Here is a 14,963-nt window from a genome sequence, read left to right on the forward strand (position 1 = left end):
CCTACTATATACAAACGTTCTTCTCCCACACAGGCTAGCCTCTAGTATTAATTATTTCAACAATTGGGAACAGTCTTTGTACTGTGCTTCTTTCACAGGGTGTTCCACCTGCCACTTGCAAATCTGTGCAGCACACATTTCTGCCTTGAGCCCTTACCTTGGTTACAGTCACAGTTGGCCCAGCCAATGGCCCCTGACACAAGCCTGTAGAAGCACCAGGGCGTCGTTCCCCCGTCTGGGTTCCTGCAGTAGTTGTGGTCCCCCAGGCCACGGTCTGGGTACTGCTGAACATAATCAGGGAACTCTGCCCAGTTGAGACACTCTGCTCCGGCCGCGGTGACCGCCAGGGAGCCATTGTAATAGCCGAGAGGTCCCACAGCACACACGCTGGCCGCTGGGCACAGGAAGGGAGTGTTAGTGACACCTAAGGCATCACACGCTGAAGCTCAGACAACATGGGAGACACCAGCTGGTTATGAGAAATACCCCTTGTGTCTGCAGTCTCAGCTGCTGCTTGCTTGATTCCAACTCTATCACTCTTCAAGGTGCTGCTCAAAGAATATTTATAATACTCACTGTCCAAACCACAAATTGATCTGAAGCAGTGAACTACCCAGACAGACCTTTGAAAAGTGCTAACTTAGGGCCCAAACATGACAATTTGAACTGGTTCCCATTACTGTACATGCAGTACATGTACTCACTTTGGAGCAGCACTGTACAAAGCAGGAGAGTGGGAAATGACATTATACTTCATTGCATTATGTTGCCTATACACGTCAGCAGATCACCTGGCTTATCTGAACTTGGCTAATATATTGGAGGAGAAAGGGAGCTTGTTTTGGGGGAAATGCAGGTGAAATCCATGTGAAATATCCAGTGTAAAAATACCCAACAATTAATTTATTACGGCCCTTAAAAAAAGGAAAAAACTCTCCGTTCATGACCCTGAAATAACAAAGTGGGGAAAAAAACCCCAGATTTTGTGGGCTTTATAGAGTCCATAATATGGGAAGATTAGACTGAGAAGGGGACAACATTTACAGTTCCATTCACTAAGTAAACAAAAAGAAACCAACACTTTCAGGAAACCCTCCTGCACGTGGGGCAAAGATCAAGGCCACAAAGAAACTTTGCATCATGTCATTTGCCTTCCAGCCACTGCCAAGCCCAGAGGGGGTAAGTGACAGCTGAAGGTTAAATGCAAGGTACAAAAATGAGAAGCAGTTGGAAGTCAGCGTCTGGAAAACGAATTGTTTGCGTGGCATCAACTGGGACCCTCAGAGAGGTTATTTGAGAATTCAGCAGTTATTAGAGCAGAGGAAAGGTAAGCATGCAAAAAAGACCAAGGCAGAGAAAGAGATTAAAGGAAAAGAACAAGTGGGAGGAACAGGGAACTGCAAGAGCATTCAACATGAAGAAACAGAAATAGTGTGGCCATGTTGGTGAGGGAGATAAGCAGGCAATGGGGCAAAGACTGAAGAAGTGATGAAAAGAAAGGAGGAAGAAGACCAGGTAACAGTGGTTCATCATGCCAGTGGTGTCTCAGATCACCACTGCAGGAACGTCTGCCCAATGACTGAATTAATAACTTCTTGTTCTTACCTGCACTCTGCAAGTGGTTTTGGTTGGGCTTAGATCCCAGGAAAGCCTGTGGAAAGAAACAGAGCAAAAGCAGAGATGATTATCCAATGAAATAAACATGGGCATGTCCTAGAAGCAGCTCAGCTTTAGGCAAACACACCCTAGTAACCAGCCTTTTCCCTGGTCTCCCCATTGCTCCTCTTCAAATACAACCATAGCTCTGTCCACTGACAACAAAATGAATAATTACTGGCCCTCAGAGATTTACCCTTGTTCTAAGCACTACATTACAGAGCTCTGCTTGATTTTTTTCCAACAGAGTTGAAAGCCTGAATGAGATACCCAGGCAAAGAAAATCTGGAAGAAAATTATTATTATGTAAGAAAAATAATAACTACTCATTTTCTCTCTGTTTATAGGGTAGATCATCTACAGCCACAGCAGCAGAGATTTAGCTACTTGAGTGACAGGATGATGCCCCCAGAATACCTGTTAAAATAGTAATAAACATCCATGTATAAAGTGGGAAACACCCAAGGAAGAAAATCCAAGGCTTCTGGAAGATTTTAATACTTGAAAATATGATATGGCCTATGGTGTTATTATCCAAATGGGGTTAAATATCTAAAACCAAAAAATATGAAACAAAGTCCTCAGAATTCTTGCATGCTGTCTGGCCCCAAAATTGCATTTCCTCTTATAGGCAATGTTTTTTGTGGGTGTAACTTGATTACAGGCTGAGAGATAGAGATCTCCACTCAACACCACTACATGGTGTGCAAGCAAGTGCAAGACCATCACAGACTCAGAGTGAAAAGAAGAAACTGTACATGCTTCTGCTAGCTCCTTGTAGTTTAATTAGTTTCTAAACATTCTAAATGAAAATTTCTAATACTTTTATATAAACAAAGAGTTGCAATTCACAGAGCAGAGGTGTGTAGCTAAAGGATACTAGCTATTGGTAATGGTTGTGGTTTTCTTCAAAATGCAGTAATTTTGCCTCTCTCAGCTTCACCTCTTCCTGGAAAATGGGAAAAGTTAAATTTGGAATTGAACCAAATCCACTTCTGGAATAAGCAGAGGTAATTCCCACAGAAACCTGACAAGAGCAACACCTACTCATGTCAGACATAATTTTCAAATCAAGCTTATGATTATGGTCCAGAAGGTCCTGACAATCATGGCCAAGCTCCATCATCATCCTCCAGAAGTCAAAATGAAATACTGCATAAGGAAGATGAATTCCTGATATGGTTCAGAAGTAGCAGATCAGATCTCAGCTGCATATACACAAAGGGATGCACAGATAAATCCTTTTCAGGCAAAAATCCATCCATCTGCATGTATCAGGCTGTTGCAAGCCCACATAAGGGTTTCTGGACAAACAATACTGAAGGACTTACTTGAGGATCTCAAAGCTCTTTGCAGAGTAGAAAGTGAGCTAAGCTGTACTTTTGTGACTGCACCACAATCCAGGTCCCTCAATCACTGGCTTTCTGTGTATACCTGCAGGTACCTATAAGCCTGCCGGTGATAAAAGGATGGATCAAACTAATAATAGGATATATATGAGAGACTGAACCCGCTCTTCTTAGAGCTGGACCATAAACAAAACTACTGCAGTCCAAGTAATAAGCTTCCATTCTAATGAAAGTTTAGTTGCTGCCAGTTTCTGTAGCAGTTTCCAAAATACCCCAACACCGACCATCACCATCAATTAAATTCAGTGCAAACAGCCTATGCTTCAGGCATTGCCCTAGGTCTGTGCAGCTATAAATCATCTGTCCACAACAGCAAGAGAGACAATCAGCAAAGAACAGAAACAAAGGATCTCTCCTGCCAGGGTCACTGCAGTGCCTGAGAAACACTGGAAACTCAAGCCAAGGCATCTGCAAGCCCTTGTGCATCCTGCTTTCCAGGCTTGTTTCTTTTCTGAATTTATATGCAGGATGAAACAAATCCCTCCCCAAGCTACCAGTTCTTCCTAGAGACCACAAATGCCTAAATGCTCTAGAAAACATATCCAAGTGATAACAAGATCCAATTACAGTGAGGATATTAAAAGAGCCATGTGACTTCTTACCAGCAGATAGAAAAATAACCTTTTCTTACCTCCATACATCTGAGACAGGATAGCAGACTTGAGAGCTCTACCAGGAGCCCGAGTATTTTGGAGACGTCCATCCCTCGTGTAAAAAGTGAGCAGAAGGTTCTTCAAGCATCACATTCTCGTTCAGCTGCCAGGGTCTGCTTTCCCACATTAGCCACTCCCCACTGGAGGGAGTAGGGTGACTTTTCCATTTCTGTGCAGGGAAAGGGATGTGAGGAGAGGGATTAAAGCTCCCAGCAGCATCTTAGAATTTCACTTTCCCGTTCCTCTCCCCATCTCTTCTCCCTTGATTCTTCTCTTCAGAAAGGTGAAGCAGAGATCAGAGAAGTAAGAGAACAGAACATGCCCCCGAATTTCTCTAGCACATCTGAAGACGGGCGGAGGCTAGCACAAGCGGTGGGGCAGAGCCCTCAGCCCGCTCCTCACCCCGCTGTCCCCTCCTCTCCGCTGTGCTCCAGGTACGCGCTGCTCCCCGCGCCAGCCTCCGCCTCCCCGCCCCTTCTGCCCAGCGGCGGGGCCAGCCGCCCGCTCCGCTCCGCTCCTGCAACGCTCCTTCCCCAGCTGCCCTTTCCTCCTCTTCCCGAGGAAGCAGCACGGCAAGGAGCTGGGGCTGTGTCCTATTGCAAAGCCCCCAGCAACAACTGGGAAAGGCAACGGCGTGTGCGCGCACATTTGCCAGAGATTAGACTTCTTGGAAGGAATCTGGACTTTATCCCCCCCCACCGCTGCCTCCTCGATTAGCAGCTTGCAGCTTCCCGAGGTCAGCTCTCCTCAGATTTGAACGCAGGTAAACGGGACCCAGAAAACTTTATGTTAAGCAGCTTCCAGATTTCTCCCGGTAAAGCCCTCTCCAGGGTGCCTTCCCAATTTTCGGCCCTTTATTGCCATCATGGGTATTGCCACCAGAGAACTTTGCCATCGAGTGTCTCCTTGACCTTGGGCTATATTTTCCCTCAATTGGTTAGGATGCTTTCCAGAGGGTTAATCATTATTGTATTACCATGAACATCCCATGGGGGGGTTTTAGTGTTTCCAGCTTGGTAGTCCTTCATATAAATTAGGGTTCAAGGCTACAAGCTTTAAATGCTATTAAATCTAAGAAGGCAACTGGTTCATTTGAAGCTGTTCAGTCTTGGAAATCTTTGTTTTACCTGTTCCTTGTGCTGCTTCTCAGCTCAGTCTAATGGACATTTCCTATACTTGTATTCTGATTTTGGAGCAATGAACTCATGGTGTTCTACAGCATGAAACATGAAGGTCACCTTAAGAAATGAGCTCACTTCTGGCCAAGTCTGCTGAGTAGCACTTCCAAAGACATCTTCAGCATAAAAACAAGGAACAGACTACTAAAAATCTACTGACTTGACAAAAAGCCTCTTTTATTTCTTCCTTCACTTTTGCCCATTACTCACTTGATGTGACAGTTTTGTGTTGCCTCATCCTCAGTCACTTATCAAAGGCAAGAAATTTCCCTACATGCTGGATCTTTTACAGGAGTCACTAAGTGGTAGAAAGAAGCTGTTTCTGGAGTGGATTTGGCCAAGAATTACACTCAGTTAATTAGAAGCAAATCTCCTATATCCTCATAGTCAGGGAGGCAGACCATCAGGGCAGCAGAGGATGGAAATAGCTTAGATACTACATCACACTGTAACTCTCAGGCAACAGTAGCACAAAGGAGAACAAAATAAAAATATGAGGCTGTGTTAGAAGTTAGAACCACTTACTCCACTGAGCGCACAAGGAAAGGATACACTGGAAACAGGATCACAAATTCTATTAGCATTCAGAGAAATTAGCTCCTTACTAGAGGTTGTTGATGCTCATTCAGAATTCCATCCCATGAGACACTCCCTGTTCAGGCCTCTGATGCACAAGGTTTAACACCTCTAGCAGAAGCCTGCACTGGATTTCTCTCACAGTATTTCCTAAGTTGCCTCTCTCTCAAGGCAAAGTTTTCTACATAAAGTGATATAATAAAATAAATCAAGTAATTTTAAAGGAAACACAGACCAGCACACCAAAAGCAATACGAGTCCAAGTATTCACTTAGAATTCTATTATTCTATTCACAATAGAAATCTCCTGTATTCACTTTCTGAAAGAATGATGAACTGGGAAGATAGAGTGGGTTTTGCAGCTGTCTTCTCTCTGGCAGGTCCTGTTTTGGAACTATTTCCTTCTTAGCAAGACTCCCATTTTTCTCACACATTCCTTGAGAGAGGTGGATCTCAGATTCTCAAAAGTTTCTCATGACTACTCTCCAAGGTGGAGAGGAAAACCTAAAAGGGAATTCTATCAATATAACTACAGCAGTTTAGATCAGTAATATACCTACAGATAAGGTAAAACATCCTGAACTTTATTATATGGGCAAATTTGAAGTAGTTGCAAATATCTAAATCTGCCACTTAACAGTAGTCACTTTCTCACCCCTGATATATGCATAGTTCTATTACAGTAAATCTATGATTTCCTACAGTCTGTCTTGATTTTGCCAGATTTTTCTGTATTGACCCTTCTGAACAAGAAATGTCATCTTCTAAAATGTCCCTGGCTCTCTGGAATTCAACCTATTTCTCCTGAATTGGCAGGACAACTATTCCTCAGGACCAGATGAAATATTAATGCTACCTCCACAGTGAAAGTCTAACAGGAGTAGCTAACAGCAATCATACTCAGAGCTGATATAATAGTCAAGCTATAAGGTAGAGGAATAAGATCAAGGAATTCCAGCAGATCTGCTTAAATCCTGTAAATCCGACTTAGGAGGGTAGAACAGCTAGTCAGCTTTTGTTTAATTCTTTCCTCACCACGCAATCACATAGAGGTCTCTGCAGCAATGTTCTTAACCAGTGTGCTCAACAAAAGAAAAGAAGTTTCTTTACCCTCCAGCATCAAACACCAAGTCAGAAAGAACAGTGCTGTTCCCTGTGGGTACACACATGAACTACTAATGATCCTCAATATGAGCATGTCACAGAATGCATTTAAACACCCAAAATAAGCTTAATGGTGAGATACAGGAAAATGGCCAGCAGCTGAAATTGCCAAGGATAATCAGTAACTGGAGGGTTTTTGGTTACAACAAAAGCAGCAAAATAATTGCTCAAGTACTTTTAAAGGAAGCACTGTAAAATCTGGGTGCACCTGAAAAGCAGTTTCCTTCCTCCCAATAAATAAAAGGATTGGAAAACTTTAGCAGCATAATTTCAGGCTTACAGTAGACATATAAAAGTTGAGACCAAACCCCAACCAACTGAATTTGTTAAGCTCACCATGAAGCAGTATAATGCAAAAATAGCTGTTCAGATTAGTGGGAGCTGTGCAAAATTTCAGAAGTAAAAATAGAAAAAGGTATTAAGTGTCTCTGTTACAGCCTCTTATGTAAGACTGTTCTTTGCAGACACTAGAAATTGGTACATTCAGCACACATGTTACATTAAGAGATGCAGAAATACTTCTATTCCAAGTTTTAATACGAAGAAAAATCATCATCAACAAAGGTGAATCAGTTCCTCACTTCCAATCTACCTTGTATCCTCCAGAAATGAAGGAATGGCAAGCAGCATAGTAAACATTTTCATAGTGTCTTCTGGACAGAAAATGCAAAATGTCACAGAACCAAAGTGTTTTCCCAAACTCAGATGTTGATATTGTGTTCTTACTGACCCCAAGTCCTCTGAAAGACTCAATTATGCCATAATAGCAACAAAAGAATAAGCTACCCTGTGGATAATCCACTAATGAGCCACTGTAATTAACAGCTAAGTGAATATTGCTTCAGGAACTTAAAAGCCTTTAACCTGACCAAAATCTTTGTGATGAACAGGTATCAGCCTGGGGCTCCAGAGGACTCAGATCCAGCAAACTCTACAGCCACCTGTGGCTAATCACACAGTATGTGTGTGCCTGACTCCCCTCTTATTTTGCTTTTTCTACACACCCAAAAGAATCACTGATATAAATGTTCTAACATTAGTCCTCCAAGACACTGCATTCTTCCCACCAATTAGGTACTGGTCCCAAGAACCTGCCTGTTATAGTTTTGTGGTACTGGAGTGGTAACTGTCCCCTCCCCACTCAAATCAAAACTAAAAATTAATTACATGATTTCAATCATCAGTCCATTACCCCAAAACAATGGAACATTTTGTTGTAGGTTATGAATTGCCCAAGTCAACACCAGTCTTGCTTTATTACAGTACAGACAAAATAATCAAACTTACATGGCACCATACCTGTCCCACCTGCAAATCAGAGGGTCTTAATCCCAAACTTCCAGGTTAGTTATATTTGATACTTACCATTGTATTATATATTAACAAGGTATTTTGCTGGAGATTTTTCCTAAATTCTACAGCCTTTTTTTACAGCAGTGGAAATTAAAAATTTTCAAGTTGCACCAGATTGTGTATATACCCACATAAGACACAAACCCTCATACCATCATTACTATCAATTCTAACAAGGCTGTGTTTGAACTCACTCACTTTTTGATAGCAGCTCCAGAGCTGGGCAAGAAGCTTGCATGTGAAGAAGTCATCCCCTGTTAGGATATGCATTTAGATGTATGCCTAGAAGGTTTTATTTAACAGTGAGGACCTGAGTAGGCTGGTTGAACACCACTCTGCAGAAATCCTAACACTGCAAGACCCAAGAATTGCATGAACAAAATCAGATGATACTCAAAATGGGAGGGTTTTGGTCTGGAATCAAAAGCAGGGTCAAGATCCACACACCACTTGACATCAAAAAAATTACTCGACTTTCTTCTTTTTTGATCAAGACCCCAACTTTAATTGCTTGTCCACAGTCCCTTTTGTAAAGTACATCACACATAACGCGTGATCTGAGGAAACCTCTTCAGGAGCTTGTTCACTTTGCTTGAAGGCAAATTTCCCCTGGATGACAGGGTGTCCTCATTTTGATTCCTGCGCTCTTTCTGAAAGAGAAAAAAACTCGTCGAAATATTTACCACGACTTATTTGCAGAGTTGATGCTCATTCCCAGAAACTACTTCTAATTGTATGGGGACATTTCTTACAGAAAAATACTGTTTCTTTAAGGAACACTTACCATAGCACTTGGCTCAATAATCACAGGCTGATACCTTTAAATGCTGTGACTAATGACTGACATCTTGTAAAGGTTATACCCTTCCATATTCTTAGTTAACAATGATATACACTTCTGGCAACAATGCAGATTTTTTTCTTTTTACTTTTCAATATTCTTTGATCTTTGATTGATTCTTTGTCATCTACCAAATAAACTATGGATAGTTTTTCACTTATGCTATCAAACAGCAACAGTAAACAAGAGGCTGACCCTCAGCTGGCTACATGTGCTTTCAGGTGGTTGTAAAGAGCAGTAAGGTCTCCCCTGAGCCTCTTCTCCAGACTAAACAACCCTAGCTCCCTCAGCCCCTCCCTGCAGGAGCCTCTAGATCCTTCTTCATCAGCTTCATCACTCTTAGTTGCTCAAATGGGTCACAATCAAATTGTTCAGAGAACATTATTCTTATTGGCGCACAAAAATGACTGGAGGCTTCCTCCTTTCCTACTACTAGCCTTTTAGAATACAAGAGGCCTTAATTACTTCTGCCTTTGCCACGCAGTCATAGAAGGTCCTGATCTCCTCGGCACAAGGTGCGTCGTTGAAGTCATTCTGTTTCCAGCAGGCCATCATTACTGACATTTCCGTAATGCACGTTGCCTCTAGAAGGGAAAGACATAACTAGAAATCTCAGGTGCTTGGGATTTTATGCTAACAACCTTCACAGTGCATAAATCTCCAAAGAAGTTTAGTACATAAAACTCCAAGGAGTTTTAAACTTTAACTTTACCCTCAAATGGTAGGGGCAGGTGAGAAAATGCACAACTAAAGATCTCAGCTTTGCTCTGGGCAGCGAAATTGATGCTAACAGAAAGTGAACCGCTGCAGCCATCCAGCATCTGACTGAATTTTTAAGATAAAGGCAATGTTACGCCAAAACGTGTTTGACTCGCATGCGACACAAACTTAAGGGTCGCAGTGTGAGGAAGCGATCCTTCCCACGGAACCCCCGCGCCAATTGCACGGCGCAGACCGGCCCCCCGCTCTTGTCCTGCGGAGCACAAGGCGCCGCCGAGCTCTGCCAGCAGCGCGGCCCCTCCCGGGGCACAGCGGCGGCTCCCGGCCTTCCCCTCCCCACCGGGAGCTCACCTGTCAGCTGCTCCCGGCGGTTCGCCACTTTGTCGGCCAGCGCCAGCGTCCGGGGCGGCCGGAGCGCCGGGGGCCGCTTCTTGTTCCGCCACTGCCCGGACACCCAGCGCGTCACCCAGGCCGGGTAGGCGGGCGCCGCCATGTCCGGGCTGGGGCGGCCTGAGGGCGGGGCGGGGCCGGGCCGCCCTCCCGGAGCGGGAAGCGGCCCCGCGCAGCCGCCTGCCCGCCCCAGCAGGCCAAGGATAGGCCCTGCCGCTGAGCGACTCCCCGGAACCGCTCCAGCCCAAACCTCCTCCTGCGGCAACGGTAACGAACGAAGGAGAAACACACTTCAGCCAGAGCAGCGGAAATCGTAATTGTTTCAAGTAATTCAGATGGAATTAAAGGAGTCACAGAATGGGACTGGAAAGGAGCAGAGTGGGTCATATGGTCCAACCCCCCTGCTCAAGCAGGGTCCCAGAGCACACTGCACAGGATTGCATCCGGAGTATCTCCAACGAGGGAGACTTCACAGCGTCTCTGGCAAAGAAGCTGTTCTCACGTTCAGGTGGAACCCCCCGTGCATCAATTTCTGCCCATTGCCTCTGCCCTATTGCACAGCACCACAGAGAATTCCTGAATTCCTCCATCCTTTTGACGCTCTCCCCTCAGATACCGTAGACAGGGATGAGGTTCCTCTCACTCGTCTCTTCTCAAAGTCTTCTGTAACTGCATGGAAACTCTTCTTGGTGTCTCCAACTCGCATCACTTAGTTCTCAGCCCCTCATTTCTCTCCATGACGTTACAGCTGGATCTCCCCTGCATTGTTCCTACTGCTCCTTTCACGGAGATACGGAAACTGCTGCTGCTGAGTTACAAAATGGTAGTTCCCATCGTTCCCACAGCCCCATACTCAGTGGTGGAAAAAAACTCTTGCTCCCAGAAGTTTCCTCCCTAGGTCCTAGAAGTCCTCAACTCATCTGGCAGGTTCTGGAGTGCTTATGTCCCCAGCTGAAAAAGGCAGGCAATATAGAAGGCACAAGAACATTCCAAGGGCTGGGATACAAACAAGTTTCTGCACAGCAGGAGGGACAAGGTAGATGCAGAAAACTGAGGAGCTGGACACAAACACCAGGGACACAAAGCACTCAGGTCCTTGTCATGGAGCAGTTCCTGAATATGCCATTTTACCATTGTATCAGGAACAGCTGGAGTCCTCTGACCATACACAGAAGACTAAATAAAAAACCCTTTTCTTTGCAATTTTTTGTTTCCATAGGACACTGATTTGGATTAAAATATATTCAACCTCCTATACATAAAAGCCAAAGCACTCCCCTTTGCCTAGTAATGGAAGTTAACAAGACTTCAGAAATTCTGTTATCTTGAGCTAAACATCACTGGACCTATACCACAATATTCTCAATATGGTTACTAGAATTTACTGTATCTGCTGACAATAAATCCTGGTATATCCAATTTTATAATTATTTTTGTGTAACTTTTAAAATAGTATATACTTAGAGTCCAAATTAAAGAGTATGAGAAGACACGTTTAAATAAACTAAAGATTTTTGTTTAGTTCTCTTCTGGGAGTAAATTTTAATCTCTTCAGATCCAATCCAATTCCAAACACTTTCTGGAATTTCTGAAACATTTTGGTAAGCAGGATGTTTCTCTATTTCAATTTTTTTTTCTGAAAAGACAAGAAACAAGCTATCCTTTGAGCTTGACTGCCAGTAGAAAAGAAAGAAAACAGAGTGACACCTTCAAATTAGGCCAGAGGGCTTGCAGTGTGCAACTCTGAACAACGGAGATTTTGAAAATCTAAGATAGGGACATGAAATACATTTCAGTATTCTAAGTTCACGTGAGGTTCAGCTACTCTTGGTTTTGCATCTTCTAGCTACCCTTCTTACCTACTGCTAGCTACCCACCTTCCTGTGCTGCATTTGCCTCCTGCATGCCTAACTAGATCAGCACAGAAACAGTAACAAGGAAAGGCAAAACTACTAGGAGGTAAGAAAAGATGAACTGCACTCCTTGTAAATCAACTCCCTTTTTCCAAATTACATTAGCTAATGGTGGCAGCACCTTCACGTCCTTTCACCTTCAAAAGCTGATGTCTCATTTAAGTAATTCCAAGAAATATGAGGTGGGGGAGGAGTGGAGGCTGAGAAACAGAAAGGCAAACTTACACAAGGAGAATTGTAATAGCTTCCTGTAAGTTACTGTTGTCTGCATTAGAACTAATTTTTTGGCATCAGTCCAGTATTGGAGCATCAGCCTTAGAGATTCCTAAGCAAACAGAATAAGGTACATGGTGGTGTCTGCACACACCATGCAGAGATGTCTGAAGCAGGACACAGTTTTACTATTAAACATTATTTTTTAATATTACATATTAATTTTAAGGGAGAATGTGGAACTACAAAAGGGCTGTGTTACTCAATAGCCAAATGTCTCTACAGCCTGTATTTTGTATAGCTGATAGCACCAAGTCACTAATGGATGGGACAGAAGTGTTGACTTTATAGGGACAGTCAGAAACCAGATTTCATCAACAGTGAACCCCAGAGATGTTTTACTGTGAATGCTGAAGGAACAGCTATAAAAACCATGTGAAACTTTAACTTGCACTCATTAGCATTTACAGCTTTTTCTACTGCATCAACCCATTTAAAGCTGAATCCTAGCTTGCATTTCAGCTGGTCAAAACCAAAATGAACCACAGAGCTTAAACTATTAATACTAGATTTGAAAAGAATATATATCAAAACTGAATAAAGGCCACATATGGTACTATGGTAAATGCTGTGCCACAATTAAATAGAAAGCTAACAATGCTGTGATAAAATGCACCCTTTAAAATGAGACTGTTATCTTAAATACCTCTTTAAGAGATGAGAAATTACACCATGTATTCTTCACTTTCTAGTGTAGTTATGTAAAACCTCCAGATACTGCCTAAAACTCAGGGGATGAAGTTGTGTTGGGAAAAAAGAATGGAGTTGATATCCATGTCTTTCAGGTAAATTCCAGTATATTCACACAAATTTATCCTGAATACAAGATCCTGAACACAGTCCTTCTCATACCAGTTCATAATGCCCTCAGCTACCACACTTTATTCTCATCTGTCTCACCCTGACCTCTTTAAACCAATTTAATTAGAGATGCCTTAAAGCACTTACACTTTAACTTTAGTAGTGAAACTAACCAGTTTGCTAAGATTCCAGATGGATCAGACTTAACTCCTGCCTCCTGAGCTATTGTGTTTGGACAGTATTAGTACTTAATGCTCTTATTAGCACAATGCATTCATGCACTCACAGCGTGCCTCACCCCATCCTAACTCCTACACCAGCCCTTATCCCATGCTATCTCAATCAGATTAGCTGCCCTGCATTTTTTTGTCAACCTGAGTAGTTCTGAGCTGCCATACCTAATCCCTAATTCCCAGGATCTAGGAAATTCAGCCCATTTCCACTGCAAATTACCTGTGCCTCCTTATTTGCTCAGAGATGCCACAAAGTATTATCATCTGCTCTGATCCATTCCAAGATCCCCAGAACCATCTCTAGCCGAGACACTTGCACATTAAATGGGTCTTTTCTGCAGTAAAAAATGTATTTAACAGCACACAAATGCTAGTGGTGTCAGAGCTCTGGAACAAATCCTGCAGCTCCATTCCTCTCCATCCTTCCTAATCTCTCTGCAGGGCCATAGATCTCTCACTGCCAGCTCTGAGACAATGAACCATAAAGAGAAGTACAGTTTGTTAAAGCCTGATGCAGGCTTTGGCTCAGTAGGTCTATCACTAAAAGGATTTTGTCTCTGATTAATTTCAACCTGTCAGTAGAGGTCTCTGGGCAGAATGAAGGAACCTGCCACCCTGTATATTTCCAATTAATATAACTTCCCAGAAGGTGCCTGGGCTTCCATCAATAACCTTAATTAAGTACAACCAAATAGATGACAACTAATGATTAAGGGAGTGGCTCTCTTGGGACCATGGCAGAAAAGTGTCTGTGGCAGGAGAGTAAATGAGGCAGATGGCTGCTTGTCTTACACAGCAGTGCCTGTTAAAACTCTGATGTCTCTGATGGCTGAGCTCCAATTCAATTTATCCTGTTCCCAGTCATTTAGAAGTTGTTCTTCCACACCACCTAAAACTACCCTTAGTCAAAGTGCAAGAGGGGCATTTCTGCTGATTCTCCAGCTGCTGCTACAATTTGCAGACCATTTCCAGAGAAAGCAGCTCATTCTTCTTCCCCTCTAAACATATACATCCACTGTTGCTTGGGTTTCATTCTACTTACCATTAGAGAGGATCCAGAGATCTTTTGGTCTGAAAATTACTACAGTGACTGAAATAAGAAAAGGCAATTCTTTCTGAACTCCTTCTAAATTCTAGAAATCATGTTAGGTATCAAATCAATATTCTTCATCAAGGTTATGTGCTTCCTACAAATTGCAGTCTGTGCTAAAGGACAGAAAACACAGACTACTAGCTCAATAAATAAAATAACTGGCTTCTAACGGGAAAAATAGGCAGCACGTGGTATCACAGTTTTGGCAGAAGAATGAGAACTGTGGCTTGTCCAATCAATGCAATGCATTGGACTGTTAGATTTTCAACCTTCAGTCAGCTATTTGTTTCTCATCTCTCACCTCTCAGAGGGCATAAATTTATTCTAGCTTGTCAATTCTGAGACACAGCATCAATAGAATCTACTGCTGTTTCATGTGAGCAGTAATGAGGAGGTATTTATTTTTAGAACATTAATGCTAGTGAATAAAGCTATCCTGACAGCTTTGAAAGCCTCCCTCTAGTCACACAGTAAACAGGTACAATGTATGACAGTGAAGCCACTCAGTCTATTCTGTAGGATCCTGCCAAAGCCTTTATACAGGTAATCATCTTCAATATCTGGTATTTTTGATAAATTCCTGATTAGTCTCAGTTTTTATGAATATGGGTACCTGCACTGTAAGAACATGATTAAGATAAATGCTGAATCTATTATGTTCAGTCTGAGTATCACATAGCCTTCCAGTAGTCACAATATGAGGGACGACA

At 42.8% G+C, this 14,963-nt stretch overlaps 2 protein-coding genes and 1 long non-coding RNA gene across 3 annotated transcripts in view; 1 reads left to right on the forward strand and 2 right to left on the reverse strand.

Moving 5' to 3' along the window:
* Positions 1-3,719, forward strand: part of LOC107206900 — a 27,280-nt gene extending 23,561 nt beyond the window's left edge. Inside the window, exon 4 of the long non-coding RNA XR_001522549.3 lies at positions 2,004-3,719. This is a non-coding gene — a long non-coding RNA (uncharacterized LOC107206900). The remainder of the gene's footprint in view (positions 1-2,003) is intronic.
* The window catches only part of LOC107206897 (neurotrypsin-like), a 22,829-nt gene extending 15,327 nt beyond the window's left edge, over positions 1-7,502 (reverse strand). Inside the window, exons 1-4 of the mRNA XM_015633312.3 lie at positions 4,121-7,502; positions 3,697-3,887; positions 1,606-1,651; positions 158-394 (exon numbers count right to left, since the gene is read on the reverse strand). Coding sequence (XP_015488798.1) covers positions 158-394; positions 1,606-1,651; positions 3,697-3,768 — 355 coding nt within the window. The 5' untranslated portion in view covers positions 3,769-3,887; positions 4,121-7,502. The remainder of the gene's footprint in view (positions 1-157; positions 395-1,605; positions 1,652-3,696; positions 3,888-4,120) is intronic.
* Positions 7,503-7,864: 362 nt separating this feature from the next.
* On the reverse strand, positions 7,865-10,080 carry CHCHD1 (coiled-coil-helix-coiled-coil-helix domain containing 1). The gene is made up of 3 exons (XM_015633316.3): positions 9,902-10,080; positions 9,296-9,414; positions 7,865-8,639 (listed from the first exon to the last, which is right to left on the reverse strand). The coding sequence occupies exons 1-3, from the start codon at positions 10,041-10,043 to the stop codon at positions 8,529-8,531; spliced, it is 372 nt and encodes a 123-aa protein (XP_015488802.1). The 5' UTR covers positions 10,044-10,080; the 3' UTR covers positions 7,865-8,528.
* Positions 10,081-14,963: the final 4,883 nt, after the last annotated feature.

Source organism: Parus major, chromosome 6, assembly GCF_001522545.3.
Source record: "Parus major isolate Abel chromosome 6, Parus_major1.1, whole genome shotgun sequence".
In the NCBI taxonomy this organism is placed as follows: Eukaryota; Metazoa; Chordata; class Aves; order Passeriformes; family Paridae; genus Parus; species Parus major.